The following is a 14,521-nucleotide window of genomic DNA, read 5'->3' as shown; positions in this document are numbered from 1 at the left end:
ATTGTTGTTTTATTTGTTACTTCTAACTTGTGTGTGTGTGTGTGTGTGTGTGTGTGCGTGTGTTTAGGCGCGTGTTTGCAGTCACGCCGCATGCACAGCTTCTGACTAAGTGGCTGCAGGGGCGGGACGCTCCAAGTGGTGTCAGGACGGGAGGAGAGAGAGATGGAGGGGCGTCCAGTCGGTGGACAAGCTGATTGTCCGTCTTATTAAGCGTGCTCGAGGGGCGTTGCCGCTCGCATTTTAGGCCACGCCCCCCTCCTCTTTGGCATCCCCGCAGAAGGTCTAAAGTGATTCCTCTGGGAAGGAAAGAGTGCAAACCACGCAGGCTGGAGCCGGAGCGTAATTGCGCCCGTTTGCGTCGTCTGAACGGGGGAAGACGTGATGTCACCTGGTTGTCTCTTCTTCTTCTTCTTCTTCTTCTTCGCTTGGACTGTTTGTTGCAAAAATTGACATTTTTTTTAATTTTTTTTTTTATATATCAGCGGCAATTTTGCTCTTTCCGCCCTCCGCGCGCCTTTCTCGCCAGACAAGGTGCGTTTTGACAGCTCGTCGACTCCTTTCCACATGTCGCATCTTTTGTTCACTTTGAGAAGCGGGAGCGCGACAAAAGTGAAATAGTGCGCGCCAGGAGGAGTTGGAGCGAAAGAGAGAAAGCGCGCCCGCGCCAGGGAGAGAGAGAGGTGCGTTTTGATGTTCGGCATCCACGACAGCATCCACAGGAGTGGGAGTAGTATGAAAGAAGAGCCCATGGTGGCCGGCATGAACGCGGTTCGGACATGGATGCAAGGCGCCGGGGTGCTGGACGCCAACACAGCCGCGCAGAGGTGAGCGCGCGGCGGCGGGGGAGGAGAGGGCGTGCATGCCCGGGGTATCGAACCGTGTGCCATGGTGCCAAAAAAGGACGCTGATGTTGGATAAACACGACTAAAGAGTTTTTAAAACTATTTTAAATGTCAACTTTTATATTACTTAAATCATTAGTGGTATGTGCATATTTAATTATTTATTAATAAGCTAATTGTTAAAAATGATGAAACAATTCATGAAGTTGTTTAATTAAAATGACGCGTTATATAGTGCGTCACATGCTGCGGATTTATACATGTTTACGTTAGCTATAATCGCTGTTTGTTTGGCTTGCGGTGTCCGCAGCGGAGTGGGTCTGGCCCGGGCACACTTCGAGAAGCAGCCGCCCTCCAACCTGCGGAAGTCCAACTTCTTCCACTTCGTGCTGGCTCTGTACGACCGCCAGGGTCAGCCGGTGGAGATCGAAAGAACCACCTTCATTGACTTCGTGGAGAAAGAAAAGGTATCGTTGATATATTTGACGTATGGTGAACTAATGTCATTACGTAAATAAAGCGGCCTGTTGAGTTAAATCACACCTGCCTTTAATTACATGGGAACATCTTCCTTTTTTTTTTAAATTTATTTTGTTTTAAGAAAACCGATTTAATTTAACCAATGGACATTTTTTTTATTTCGTTGTATAATTTACAAGCTCGAAAATAAAAATAATAATAAAGGTGTGTGGGTGTTTCGGAAAAAAAAAAAAAAAACCTCCGCCAGATACATTGTATAAGTGTAAATAATAACACGTGATATTTTTCAATATGCTTATTTTTCAAAAATAAAAAACGCATCCATAAATTGTATTTATTAGCGTGATTAATCACAGGTGCAAAGTGTTTTTGTTTTGTTGTTTTTTTTAAAGGCGACTTTTTTTTTTTTTAAAGCGCATTAATGAGACAGTTTTGTCTCGTATTGACAACTAAATAGTTGTTTTGAAAACATTCATATTTATAGGAAACGACGGGGGAAAAGACCAACAATGGGATCCATTATAGACTTCAGCTCCTCTACAGCAACGGTGAGTGTTTGCTTTTTTGGGGATTTTAATGCAAAAAAAAAAAAAAAAAAAAATCAGAAGAAAACGTATTGAGTGCAAGGAGTGGAGAGCTCTAATTACTAATTTATAGAAATCGACAGATGAGAAGCATTAGAAAAATCAATGGATGGATGGACAAAAATCTAAAAGAAATGCTTCGTCTTTCATAATGATAACAATAATGTGTGTTACTGTAAAAACTAATATTTAACAATATTCAGCATACCAACTTTGAAATAACATTTTTCAGCCTTATTTCTTGGATTGAATTGTATTTTCAAAAACTTTTTTTTTTTTTTCTCTTAACAGTTTATATACATTCCATTGATTGAATTCCAATTAAAATATGTATTTATTTAATTATATATATATGTGTGTGTGTGTGTGTATGTATGTATGTGTATATATATATATATATGTATGTGTGTGTGTGTGTGTGTGTATATATGTGTGTATATATATATGTATGTGTGTGTGTGTGTGTATATATGTATATATATATATATATATATATATATATATATATATATATATATAAGTATAAGTATATTTTTAACCAGGAAAATAACAACAAACTTGTTAAGATTTTCTAAAGTGCCCAAAAATTTAAAAAAATAAGTTGTTGTTCTTTTGCACTAATATTAATTGTTAAATGTGTCCTGCAGGCATCAGGACAGAACAAGACTTGTATGTTCGGCTTATCGACTCCATGACCAAACAGGTAAGATATTTTCTAATATTATCAACTTTGCATCATTTTCATGCTTGTATGCTCTTAATTCTGACCACCACTGACGACCCCCCCTCCAAGCATGCTCATGTCTGAGACCCTTAACTTCAGCCCGGCAAGCACAGCCGTAGTGTGATAAACGACCTGTCTTACCTGTGGAATACATTTACCAAGGAACGTAGAGGACATGTGTCGTCCTACTCTACCTCCGCATATAGAAGCCAGTAACTGGAGTGTGAGATTGTATAAGCATCTTTGTGTGTGTGTGTGTGAGTGTAGGAAAAAAGTGCAGGATTGTGTCAGTGTTGGGGAGAGACAGTGATGCATACCAGCTCACTCTTTGAGGACCTTGACCCTCATTTCCTCAATGTGAAACAGAACAAACTCTATCCCAGAATGTGATGTGACCAATCATCAAGAAACATGCAGGACTGGCACCAAGTGCATTAGGGGGCTCACTGTTAAGATGAATGAGCCACCGAAGCTCTTTTAACACCGGCAGCCAATACGACTTAAATGGAACTTAAACTGAAACGAGAGAAAGGAGGTTTTATTTTGCTGCTATAAATGTGTTTGCGTGTTTATTGTTTACTCAGAGTGTGTGTGAGAGTGTGTGCATGTTGATGGCAGCCCTGGAGAGCATGTTGAGTGGGGTTGGAGGGGAAAAGCAGCCTACAATTTTGGACGCTGTGCTATGTAGAGCAGATGGTGCACTATACTCCAGTCTGGCAGCCCAACTGCTCACTGTACACCACACATAAACATACATGCACATATGTGCACACAGGACAACACATATGCGCACACACACAAATGCTTTCTTTTCCGTGCGGCCACAATACACACATTCGCTTGAGGTTATGTTCAAAGCACACTATTCTTTTTGTCTCACTTCAGGCCATCATCTATGAAGGCCAGGATAAAAATCCCGAGATGTGCCGAGTTCTTCTCACCCACGAAATCATGTGCAGGTAAGACCGGACCGCCGCTTTGCTGCCAGTGTCAGTTTATTTTTAAACCTAATTGGAGGTGTCTCGGCTGAAGTAAAGTGAGGGCAAAGATGTGACGAGCACTTATAAATTACTAAGGAAATCTTATCATTTTCTTCAAAGTGGGTTGGAAAGATCGGCCCTGGCCTATTTCTGTTGGTAGGGGTGTGAGAATGCGTGTGTGTGGATCCTTCTCATGTTCGGCTAATTAGGACAAGAAAAAGCTCATTACTCAAACCCATCCTCCTTAGTCTGCGCAACACAGTTTGCCGTGTCCTGACAGTGAGCTACGACACACTGAGATTCAATTCAGCCTCACACACACTCCAATCCTGTCATGGTGCACATTCTGAGTACCAATAAGGGCATCACACAGGCGATGGCCATCTAAACACACATGGAGAGTTACACAAGTAGAAATAAATGGCCCGTGGCACTTCCTGGTTATCACACAAGGCAATTTAGACCACTTGTTTTCATATGCTGCAGGAAACGGCCCGAGATCAGAAATCTGATCCGGCTCCACAGGGACGCAGGAAAGTAAAGGGAGGGGGTGGGAGTGGGGGGTGGGGGTCATTCTCCCTCCCTGCTCTCTTTTGTGTGTTTCCCCCTGGTGCACCACTAAAGCAGATGCACACACACACACACAGGTACACACACACACACACACAGGCATACTGTACACGAACATGTATGCAGGCAGAGCACAGAGCAGGCAAAGGGAGGAAAAGGTAGTCATGTTGCCAAAGGTGCAAAAAAAAAATAAGGATGACAACACGTTGTTACATTTTCGCTGCAGTCAAATCATCGGGAAAAAAATAATAAAAAGGCACTCGTCACATCAGTATGCAACCCCCTTCCGTACCCAGCATGCACTACTCCCCGGGTCCGGTGGGACCACTCTGTGACCCACTTCTGAGGGAGAGAAAGAGCGCGGCGGGATAGAGGGAGGGGACGAGCTCTGAGGAGGAAAACTAGAGAACACAAGATGTCTGCTTGTGTGATGTCTGACAGAAATGGAAGTAACCTGAGTTAGGTTTCTAACTTTCGTTTCCAGACCGTGCCCGAAAGTCACCCCGCCGATCTCGCCTAGCATAAAAAACTAAGCTCCTCAGTCCCTAAAGTCTCACTCCAACTGCACGCCATGGCCATGTTCCTCACACTTTGGTGGTTAACGCCCGTCTTGTCGCCCTCCGCAGTCGGTGCTGTGACAAGAAGAGTTGCGGCAACAGGAACGAGACCCCGTCAGACCCGGTCATCATCGACAGGTAGGCACAATCTGACCTTTAACCTTGGCCCGTGCGTTCAGGGTGTGATGGCTGAGACGCACGGATCATTTGAGAGGAAGCAGATCTCCGCTTGTTTACATTTCTGCAGCCTTGATCATCTCTGTGAGGGAAATGTGTGAAACAGCAGTAAATACTATAGCACCGGTGTGTGTGTGTGTGTGCGGACTCCTTCATGTGTGGTCACACACTATGTCTGTGTGGTTAGGTTGATGCAGTTAGAGCATGTGTATTGGTGGATAAATCCCGACCTACCCAAAATGCTTTGTTGTTTTTAGCCCACACTCCTGCACTTTTCCTTGAGTGCAGACCGATTCCTTCTGTCGTCATAAACCAGAGCTGACTAATGCAGCGACACACATGATTTACACTTGGCGGGGGAGAGAAAAAAAAAAAAAAAAAGGAAAAGCCCTGCAGATTTACAGTCAGGTCTCTGTTGCATGGCACTCACGTTGTGTGCTTCATCCCAACTTAACTTTATTTCCAAGCAATTTGCAGTTTTTATTTCCTGCCCTTTATCCAAGTTTTTTTTCTGTTGATTGGACATTTACAAGGGGATGTGTGTGCTAATGAGGCAGTGACCTGATGAACACAGCTGTCCTAAGCTACTCTTTTACCTGTGCGTGTGTGTGTGTGTACGTATGTATGTGTGTGTGCCACCCTCGTTTCGCTCCAGTGAAGCGGAAGGCCTCACCTCAGTGCTCCCTGAGACAGCTGCACCCCAACCACGTGGCCTCAGAAAACACGCCTGCCCGTCACTCCGTGCCACAACTATTTTGGTTTCGCATGCGTCCTTACTTGTTGTATTGCTCATCAGTGCACCTGCTGCGTCTTCACCGCCGCCATTTCTCCTCCAGTTGGGCTGCAGTTTTAAGTAGTCACCGTCGGGCGCCTTTTAGTCCCCCGCCTTAGCGCTTGTGTTTGTTGTTGCGGTTGCTTTCTGACGGTATTCCCCTGACGGCGTGATGGCTCAGGTGTGTGGGTTGCATTAACGAACAACAAATTAGACGAGTGGGGGAGGGAAAATAAGGATATCTCGGCTTTCCTCTTCCTGGACAGGAAATTAGGTCAGGTCAGAGGAGTGACGTTTGCGGGGGTGGTTTAAGAGTAAAATAAGGTGGGTTCATGCATTTGCTCACTTATAGGGATGGGTATCGTTTACATTTGAACCAAATCAGTACTTTAAAAACGGTAAACGGTGCCCGAACCTTAAAACATGCAATTTTTTTGCAAAAAAAAAACAAATGCCTTTTTATTTTCATTGAATTTTGTGACATTCAAGACTGATAATTTAAATCCATCCATCCATCCATTTCCTACTGCTTGTCCCTTTCGGGGTCGTGGGGGGTGCTGGAGCCTATCTCAGCTGCATTCGGACATGTCGCCACCTCATCGCAGGGCCAACACAGACAGACAACATTCACACTCACATTCACACACTAGGGCCAATTTAGTGTTGCCAATCAACCTATCCCCAGGTGCATGTCTTTGGAAGTGGGAGGAAGCCGGAGTACCCGGAGGGAACCCACGCAGTCACGGGGAGAACATGCAAACTCCACACAGAAAGATCCCGAGCCCGGGGTTGAACTCAGGACCTTCGTATTGTGAAGCACATGCACTAACCCCTGTTCCACCGTGCTGCCCTGATAATTTAAATACTTCAGTTTAATTCATTAAAGGGGACCTATGATGAATTTAATCTTTTTCTGACCTATACAATGTTGGGTACTTGTTTTAAACAATGCCAAAGGGTCGAATCATAAGGTTCATGCATTTTGGCATGAGCTTGCACGCTGTTTTGGATGCCTCCGTTCGCGATGTTTTGCAGTTTGGCTGCGTCGTGACATCACAGTGAGGCGGACGTACTTATTTGGACATTAAGATGTGAGGAAACACAAAAAAAGGTTAAGTTAAGTTAAAGTCCCAACGATAGTCACACACACACTGGGTGTGGTGAAATTATCCTCTGCATTTGACCCATCCCCATGTTCACCCCCTGGGAGGTGAGGGGAGCAGTGAGCAGCAGCAGACGCCATGCTTGGGAATCATTTGGTGATTTAACCCCCAATTCCAACCCCTGATTGCCAAGCAGGGAGGCAACGGGTCCCATTTTTATAGTTTTTGGTATGCCTCGGCCGGGGTTTGAACTCACAATCTTCCAGTCTCAGAGCGGACACTCTAACCACAAGGCCACTGAGCAGGTATATTTAAGTAATATTTTTATTTGGGCATGCGCATAATAACACTCACGTGCGATATGCAGCAACATAAGTGTTGCTAAAACCAATCGATCGGAGACTGTGCAGGTGTACCTAATGTTGTGACCATGTGAATCTGTTTAATATTTGTGAAGTTTATTTGTGACCGTGTCTGAAAAATTGAATAGCTTTGACGACTTCAAAATGGATATTTAAACTGTGCACATTTTCAAAAGATAAATTATGATACTTTTCATTTGCAATCTGGAAACGCCTACAGAATGTACGCAAAATTCACCCCAAAGCATATCCAATTCATGGTATGTAGACCAGTGGTCACCAGCCACCGCGCCGCACAGAAACTTTAAGTAATTACATTTCATAGAAAAAAAGAATAAATAAAGACTGCATTTTCACCGACTTAACTTTCACCTGTCCCACTAAATACACTTGCTCATAGTTTTATACCAAAACTCTTGATAGGGAGTCACCATTTGTTATATTTGGTATATCCTTGTTACCTGGGACTAGGGCTGGGCGATATATCGATATACTCGATATATCGCCGATTTGTCTCTGTCTCTATCGTGATATTCGAGTATACGTTCTCACGAAGTTGCTTTTAGCTGCTGGCATTACACTACAGGCTCTTCCCACTCTTTCTTGTGTCTCCTTCTCACAGACAGCAAGCGCACCTTCTTACACACGTCACATAATGTCACGTCATACGTCACATACGTATATGCCCTCGCGGAGCAGAGAGGTAGCAGCATGGGTAACGTTAGCTGTGGTGCGAGTGGTAATACGAGAGAAAGAAGGTGCGAATCTGGTAACAAATGAAGGAAGAATTAATTCCCAAGAAATACAACAGGGGGTCCATCGTCTGGCGGTGGTTTGGCTTCAAGTGGGAATATGTCAAACAGACAACCGTAATTTGTCAAGTGTGGGGCAAAAGTGTTGCTACAAAAAGTAGCACTACTGCTTATATGTAGCATCATTTAAAAAGTCCCCTGCTAGAGAATGAAGAGTGCTTACTCCGCATGTCAACATCTCCGTTCGGTGCCACACGCCGAACGCAAAAGGTCGAAGCAAACATTTCCAGATCAACACCGTATGAAAAAAATATGTCAACAACAAAAGGAGATAATGTCCACAGTAATCTACCACATAGCAATGTATTGTAGTGGCGTTCTGTACAAAAAGTGCACTTTAATATAGTGTTGTTTTGATATGTCATCTTAGTGACATCATGCACAAAAGTGCACTAATAGCTTGTTTTAAAATGTCTCCAACAATCTTGCACTTTCTGTTTTGGAAATGACATGAATGTTTGTGCCACTGCTTAATAACTGTTTAGTAAATACAGTTTTGGTCAATTGACTTAGTTGTGATTTCCCTCTTTGCATGAAAGTTTAAAATTAGCTTATATTAATGCAGTATGAAGAGGAATGTTTTAATGTAGACACATAGAATCATCATACTGGTGTGATTATATGCATCAAGTGTTCATTCAAGGCTAAGGCAAAATATCGAGATATATATTGTGGATCACGATATGGCCTAAAAATATCGAGATATTAAAAAAAGGCCATATCACCCAGCCGTACCCGGGACAATGCACATTAATGAACATATAAAATGCAAATGTGCCAGATTGTAGCCAAAGGCTAATTTCCATCTGCAGTAATCAACCTGCCTGGGACCATCTCATCACAAAGAAACAGGCCCAGCGTTATAGTCAGTTGTATTTTTTTCATGCACTTATTGTTGCTGTTTTTATCTGCCAGTCCATGAAAATAAGGCCTACATTAAATCGGTCCATGGTGCAAAAAAGGTTGGGGACCCGTGATCTAGACCAGACTAGTGTGCCGTGAGATACAGTCTGGTGTGCCGTGGGAGATTATCTAATTTCACCGATTTGGGGTAAAAAATATTTTTTGTAAAGCAGTAAATATAGTCTGTAAATGATGTGTTGTTGTTGAGTGTCGGTGCTGTCTAGAGCTCGGCAGAGTAACCGTGTAATACTCTTCCATAACAGTAGGTGGCAGCTGGTAGCTAATTGCTTTGTAGAAGTCAAAAGAGCGGGAGGCAGGGTGGAGGTAAAAGGGTGTCTAATGCTTAAACCAAAAATAAACAAAAGGTGAGTGCCCCTAAGAAAAGGCATTGAAGCTTAGCGGAGGCTAGGCAGAACGAAACTAAAACTGAACTGGCTACAAAGTAAACAAAAACAGAATGCTGGACAACAGCAAAGACTTACTGTGGAGCAAAGATGGCGTCCACAATGTAACATCCGAACATGACATGACAATCGACAATGTCCCCACGAAGAAGGATAAAAACAAAGTAGATGCGGGAAATATCGCTCAAAGGAAGACCTAAAACTACTCCATGAAAATACCAAAAAATGAGAAAAAGCCACCAAAATTTGAGCGCAAGACAAGAACTAAAACACTACACACTGGAAAACAGCAAAAAACTCAAAATAAGTCAGGGTGTGATGTGACAGGCGGAGACAGTACACCTACTTTGAGACAAGAGCTATATTGATGCATGCTTGGTTATGCTTTAAAGTCATATCCAACAATTGCGACAACGACTTTTTACTGTCAACTGAGTTTCGTTGTTTAATGATTTCTGCTGGTGGTGTGCCTCCGGATTTTGTCAACACAAACAATGTGCCTTGGCTCAAAAAAGGTTGAAAAACACTGATCTAGACTACAAGAAAATGTTTGAAATGTGGATTAATCATCATAGGTCCCATTTAAATGATAACTAAATAAAACATTCAAAAATAAGAAATAACATCTACAACAAAATGTCATAATTATTGCAGCAATACAGGACATAGAGAGCGTGCAAAAAACGACTTATTTGAATTGTAATGTTTGATGCTCATAATTCCGGGGTTTCCTCAATGCAACGCTCGCCATAACCGTCATTGGTGCATAATGCTGTGTTGCTTTTTTTTTGGCCGCGTTCGCGGTGTTATAAGAGCTGTTGTTGGCGTGTTAAAGTCGGCAATAAAGTTTAAAAAGATGCCACGTTACTTACAAGTCGTTACTGAGCACTTTTTGCAGGTTTGAATCCGCATTTACTTAAGAGTGGAATAATTGAGGCACGGTAGCTTCTTCTTTTTTCCTCTAGTATGGAACCGAGTTTTTGTTCCCAACCCTACTCATTTAGAAACAATATATTCTTGGCAGTTGTAATATTCAAGCTTTCATAAACAAACAATCAAGTGAGACTCCGAAGCTGACTCAATTAACAGGAGCCCCCCCCCACCCCCCTCTCCTCAAATTCATAAATACCATCATCTCCACCCTTGAAGTTATTTAGTTCGTTAAATAAGGGCTCGTTAGCTCGCTGCTGTTTTGCAGAGATGATTAGATTTTACAGCCCTAATTAGCCGGGCTAGCTCAAACTCCTCTGGAAGAGTAATGGGTCTTATTGCCTAATTAGCTCTCTCTCGTTAAGATTGGAGAAACAGGCCACGGCAGCAAAAACCGCAGGAATGAGGGGGAAAAAAATAAAGGCAGCTAATGAGAAACTTATTTGATTGTTAGGAGAACAAATCTGGTACAGTGTGCATCGGCAGCGCTCTGGGTACTGTACTCTCTCGCCGGGAGACCGAGGGAGAATTTGTTTGGACATTTAAGCGCCGACGAGCAGCGATGCGGCGCTGATGTTAATTATGAAACATGTCTGTTTAAGCTGCGCTCGCCGAAACGCTCGAGAAGTCGGAAACGTCTTCCAATGCGTCCTCCTTTGGCGTCGCTGCCGGTTAGGTCGGAGTTACTCATTTCAGGAACACAAGTTTGTAGGAATTCGCACCGCCGAATTGTGTCGGCGTAGCGGAAAGGTGAGACGCTCCTGCGCACCTCTCTATGTCTTCCCCAGGGAAACAAGCGGTCCACTTTAGCCTCTTTACGGAAACAGGATAATATGATGGGGGGGGGGGGGGGGGGTTTGGAGCCCTTAACCCCCCTCCACCTCCACTTTTCAGCTCTTCTCATCGCTCCTGCTTAGCATGGAGGTTAATGGTATGCAGACGCCGCCAGTCACTGCGCGCTCCGACATCATGAACACATCTTCCTCTCACCCGTGGACACCTTTTGCTATCGCTCTGCATAGCTTCTGTCAATCCCGCCTTTCTGAACGTCTTGCTGCATGCACATGATTGCAAGGCTAATATGCGGGCGCCGCTCTGGGGGCCAATGTCCTCTCTTTCCTCAAACCACCTGTGTCCAGTGGCCCTTTTCTTTGCCGCAGGGTGAAACACCCCCCACCCCCAGGCAGGCTTCACCCCTTTGGAGGGCTCTCTGCGGCCGCAGATAAGCACCCTCCCTGCATAGCCAATGAACCCATCCTTCCAGTTGCTGTTTTTGTTATGAGGCTGCTGTGTTTACACGCACGGGAGATGTTATTTCAGGTTAATTGCTGTTTTCGAGTGTGTGCTTATGGGTGTTTGTGTTTGCGCACGCTCCAGCAGCCCGCTTGTTGATGTGGCCCACTTCCTCGCATGCCGCGTCCGCGCTTGTGCGTCGGCGTCGATGTTGGTTGTTTCCCCGGGAGTGTGTGCGGCGATAGAGGCCATTTCCTGGCGAGTGTGTGTGTGTCTTGAGTGAAGAATGTCGGGCAGGAAGTGCTCCTCCCGGGGAGGATGATGTCATGGCGGTTTCCTGTCCTGCTACAGCGGAGCGGAGCGGCTCAGTGCAGATTTTCGATCGCCCCCAGTCGAAAATGTTGTTTTCCGAGCGCGTGCGTTCCGCCGCTCGTTTGTCACACCTGCTAATTGTCTCTATTTAGCGGGGAAGCCCCTCATTGTTTTGGTTGTTGTGTTTGGATGCACTTCCCGAGGTGAGAGGTCATGTGTTGCCTTGGCTGAGCTAACGTGCGCTTGTGAATAATGTATTTCATTGACTTTATGTCAGCTCTGCCAGCCCCCCAAGCCGAGCCCACCCATGTTTAATTCATCTGTCTCATTTGTGTGCGTGCGTGTGTATGTGTGTGTTGGTGAGCGCACGCAAATTTGTGTCATTTAGAGGCCCAGTCTGCACCTGTCCAGCCATTAGCCCGCTTCTAATTTGCATTTGATGCTAATGTGGTTTACTGGCAGCGCCTTCCATTGCTGCAGCTTAGTTTCACTTTCATATCAGCGAGCACACTTAGGGCCTCATCTACTAAGATCCATATACCACACGCTACATACATGTAAAGCGACTTTGGGTACTTAGAAAAGCGCTATATAAATCCCAGGTATTATTATTATTATTATAATTATTAAACAGCGTGGGAAAACTTTAAAAATGTGGGCGTGTTACGTGTGATCTACTAAAACTGCGTGTAAAATTGATAACTGGCGCAGACCGCCCTATTTAAATGAGGGTATTTGCGTGTTTCATCATGAAGACACTCAATTACTACACATTCATGATTTCATGCTCCTATCTGTGGTGTTGTGCTATGTTTTGAAACAAGCAGCAGACCTGCACCACTTTTGCTGGGCATTTTAGATACTTAAACTTAGACTGAGACTTCCTTTATTGTCATTCAAATATGAACTTTACAGTACAAATAAGAACAAAATGTTGTTTTTGATTGATTGATTGAAACTTTTATTAGTAGATTGCACAGTTCAGTACATATTCCGTACAATTGACAACTAAATGGCAGTGACGTGCGGTGAGGTTGATGGCTGGTGAGGCACTGACTTCATCACAGTCAGATTTACAAACATATGAACCCTAAAGAGTATCTTATTCACCATTTGATTGGCAGCAGTTAACGGGTCATGTTTAAAAGCTCATACCAGCATTCTTCCCTGCTTGGCACTCAGCATCAAGGGTTGGAATTGGGGGTTAAATCACCAACAATTATTCCCGGGCGCGGCGCCACTGCTGCCCACTGCTCCCCTCACCTCCCAGGGGGTGATCAAGGGGATGGGTCAAATGCAGAGGACAGATTTAACCACACCTAGTGTGTGTGTGACAATCATTGGTACTTTAACTTAACTTTAACTTTACACATACAAACTGTAGCACACAAAAAAGCACATTTAATAAAAAAAAACTTATTATGGTCTTACCTTTACTTATAAGTGTGGGAACAGTGGTGTTCGTGTTGGAGGAGTTGTGAATGAATGAAATATGAAATCAGTGCTGCAGTCTGCAGGTGTACCTAATGTTGTGTCCCTGCAGTCGTTCACGAGCAATGTTGTTTTTGCACTTTTTGGCTTCTTGTTAAGTGACTTTTTTTGGGTGGATTCGGTCTTGCACGTGGAGGGTTTGGGTGTGGGCTTTGGTTGGTGTGGCGTTCCCGTCGGGGGGTGCAGTCTGCGGCGGAGGTGCAACAACCGGCACCAGGAGGTGGGGTTACGCGAGCCTCACACAGTGCGTCTTCGCAGCAGTTTTATGATCGCTCAGCACAAGAAATACGTTACACACATACAGTTGTTGACAAAATACACGGTACATTATATACCTCAGCTAACTAAACTATGGAAATGTATAATATAATTCATATAGCAATACGGTCTCACTGCACAGCAGGCCAGCAGTTAGCCGAGTCCGCAATCCATGTCGAGGCACAACTGAGTGACGTGCCTCAACTGGCTGCTGATCACCGCACCGTCTCTTCTCAGTATTTGAACGGCAAATGTGAAAATTCAGCGATTTTGAATAAAAAATAATCTAAAACTGGTGAAGTTAAATGGAAAATAACGTTATAGTATAATCACTGGATACATTTAACAATTTAATTATTATTATTTTTTTTACATTTTTTTTCTTTCCATGATGGCAGGTGAGGCCCCGCCTCACCTGTCTCTAGTGACCGCACGTCACTGCTAAATGGTAACACCCGAATAAGTTTTTCAACTTGTTTAAGTCGGGGTCCACTTTAATTAATTACCGTATTTTTCCGAGTATAAGTCGCACCTGCCAAAAATGCATAATAAAAAAGGAAAAAAATAAGTCGCACTGGAGCCCGGCCAAACTATGAAAAAAACTGCGACTTATAGTCCGAAAAATACGGTAATGGTACAAATATATACTATCATAATACAGTCATCACACAAGTTAATCATCAGAGTATATACATTGAATTATTTACATTATTTACAATCCGGGGGGGGTGGGATGAGGAGGGTTTGGTTGATAACAGCACTTCAGTCATCAACAATTGCATCATCAGAGAAATGGGCATTGAAACAGTGTAGGTCTGACTTGGTAGGATATGTACAGCGAGCAGAGAACATAGTGAGTTCAGATAGCATAAGAACAAGTATATATACATTATTTATTTACATATTTAATCCACAATAAAAGCCTGCACAGCATAGGAGGTAGGAAATACTGACTCCCACCCCCTCAGCACACTGGGAACCAGCATTACTCCTCTCTAGTCAGTTTACTAGTCACTTTATACTTTTT

The 14,521-nt window shown here is 43.7% G+C and overlaps 1 protein-coding gene across 6 annotated transcripts in view; it reads left to right on the top strand.

Annotated features, from left to right (window-relative positions):
* The first annotated feature begins 293 nt into the window (after nucleotides 1–293).
* ebf1a (EBF transcription factor 1a) overlaps nucleotides 294–14,521 on the top strand; it is a 162,210-nt gene continuing 147,982 nt past the window's right edge. For all 6 annotated transcript variants that reach the window (XM_061928122.2, XM_061928120.2, XM_061928116.2 and 3 more), the window contains exons 1-6: nucleotides 294–824; nucleotides 1,153–1,309; nucleotides 1,807–1,870; nucleotides 2,554–2,609; nucleotides 3,516–3,589; nucleotides 4,807–4,875. In XM_061928122.2, the coding sequence (XP_061784106.1) occupies nucleotides 691–824; nucleotides 1,153–1,309; nucleotides 1,807–1,870; nucleotides 2,554–2,609; nucleotides 3,516–3,589; nucleotides 4,807–4,875 (554 nt within the window). In that variant the 5' untranslated portion in view covers nucleotides 294–690. The remainder of the gene's footprint in view (nucleotides 825–1,152; nucleotides 1,310–1,806; nucleotides 1,871–2,553; nucleotides 2,610–3,515; nucleotides 3,590–4,806; nucleotides 4,876–14,521) is intronic.

The sequence above is a fragment of the Nerophis lumbriciformis genome, linkage group LG35 (genome assembly GCF_033978685.3).
Source record: "Nerophis lumbriciformis linkage group LG35, RoL_Nlum_v2.1, whole genome shotgun sequence".
Classification (NCBI taxonomy): domain Eukaryota; kingdom Metazoa; phylum Chordata; class Actinopteri; order Syngnathiformes; family Syngnathidae; genus Nerophis; species Nerophis lumbriciformis.
The sequence above is the reverse complement of the archived record's forward strand: the minus strand, read 5'-3'. Positions and strand labels throughout refer to the sequence as shown.